At 49.5% G+C, this 848-nt stretch overlaps 1 protein-coding gene across 1 annotated transcript in view; it reads left to right on the top strand.

Annotated features, from left to right (window-relative positions):
* The window catches only part of LOC119591630 (protein O-linked-mannose beta-1,2-N-acetylglucosaminyltransferase 1-like), a 1,152-nt gene extending 410 nt beyond the window's left edge, over positions 1 to 742 (top strand). The window contains exons 2-3 of the mRNA XM_037940385.1: positions 21 to 249; positions 523 to 742. Coding sequence (XP_037796313.1) covers positions 21 to 249; positions 523 to 722 — 429 coding nt within the window. The 3' untranslated portion in view covers positions 723 to 742. The remainder of the gene's footprint in view (positions 1 to 20; positions 250 to 522) is intronic.
* Positions 743 to 848: the final 106 nt, after the last annotated feature.

Here is an 848-nt window from a genome sequence, read left to right as displayed (position 1 = left end):
CGCTCCTTCCTCTCTTTCAGAACGACGGGGCCCTCAACCTGACTCCGACGGCGCGCTCTCTCCTCAAGTCGTTTGGTGTTAAGGCCGCCCACACTCTCCGCTTCCGCAATAACCTAGCGTGGGTAGGGACCGTGGGCGGGAAGGCCTGGGGGGAGGCCACGACACCCGACGTCGACGAAAGGGGGAACTACGGAGTCCTGTGGTCCTCTCCTGTGCTCCTCGACGTGCAGGTCCCTCGACGTCCTTCGGGTGAGGGGGGCAACCTAGCGGTCTGTTTCGTATCTTGGAAGTCCTAGACGCTCGTGAGGATATAGGATATAATTGGGTGTCTCCTAGTGAAGTCCTAAAGAGATAATTCTGATATAGGATATAACTGAGTGTCTCCTAGTGAAGTCTTAAACGATCATTCTAATTTACGATATATTTACGAGTCTCCTAGTGAAGTCCTAAAAGATCATTCTAATATAGGACACATTCACAAAACAAAACCTCATGATACGCTATCGAAACGCTTCATCACAGAGTCCTCTTGTTTCCCAACGGACGAGCCCCGAGAAATCGCCAGGGCCTCCTTCTGCGATCGCTACGACGGGTACGGGAACCTGTGCTCCTGCGAGAACCCAGCTCCTCTCACCTATCACCCACCTGAGGTCAGGAGTAATTATTACAACAGTGCGATATGTCCGTATCTTGAACTATGTATATCTTTTAAACGAGTGTAATAGAAGGAAGCCATGGTAACCACTCGCACAATGTACCCCACCCCCTAAAAAGATCACTGAACTACACATACATTTAAGAAAAATATTGGTAATCATAGTTCGTAAGCCAACACATACACACGTCAA

This window comes from Penaeus monodon, chromosome 29 (assembly GCF_015228065.2).
Source record: "Penaeus monodon isolate SGIC_2016 chromosome 29, NSTDA_Pmon_1, whole genome shotgun sequence".
NCBI classification, from domain to species: domain Eukaryota; kingdom Metazoa; phylum Arthropoda; class Malacostraca; order Decapoda; family Penaeidae; genus Penaeus; species Penaeus monodon.
The sequence above is the reverse complement of the archived record's forward strand: the minus strand, read 5'-3'. Positions and strand labels throughout refer to the sequence as shown.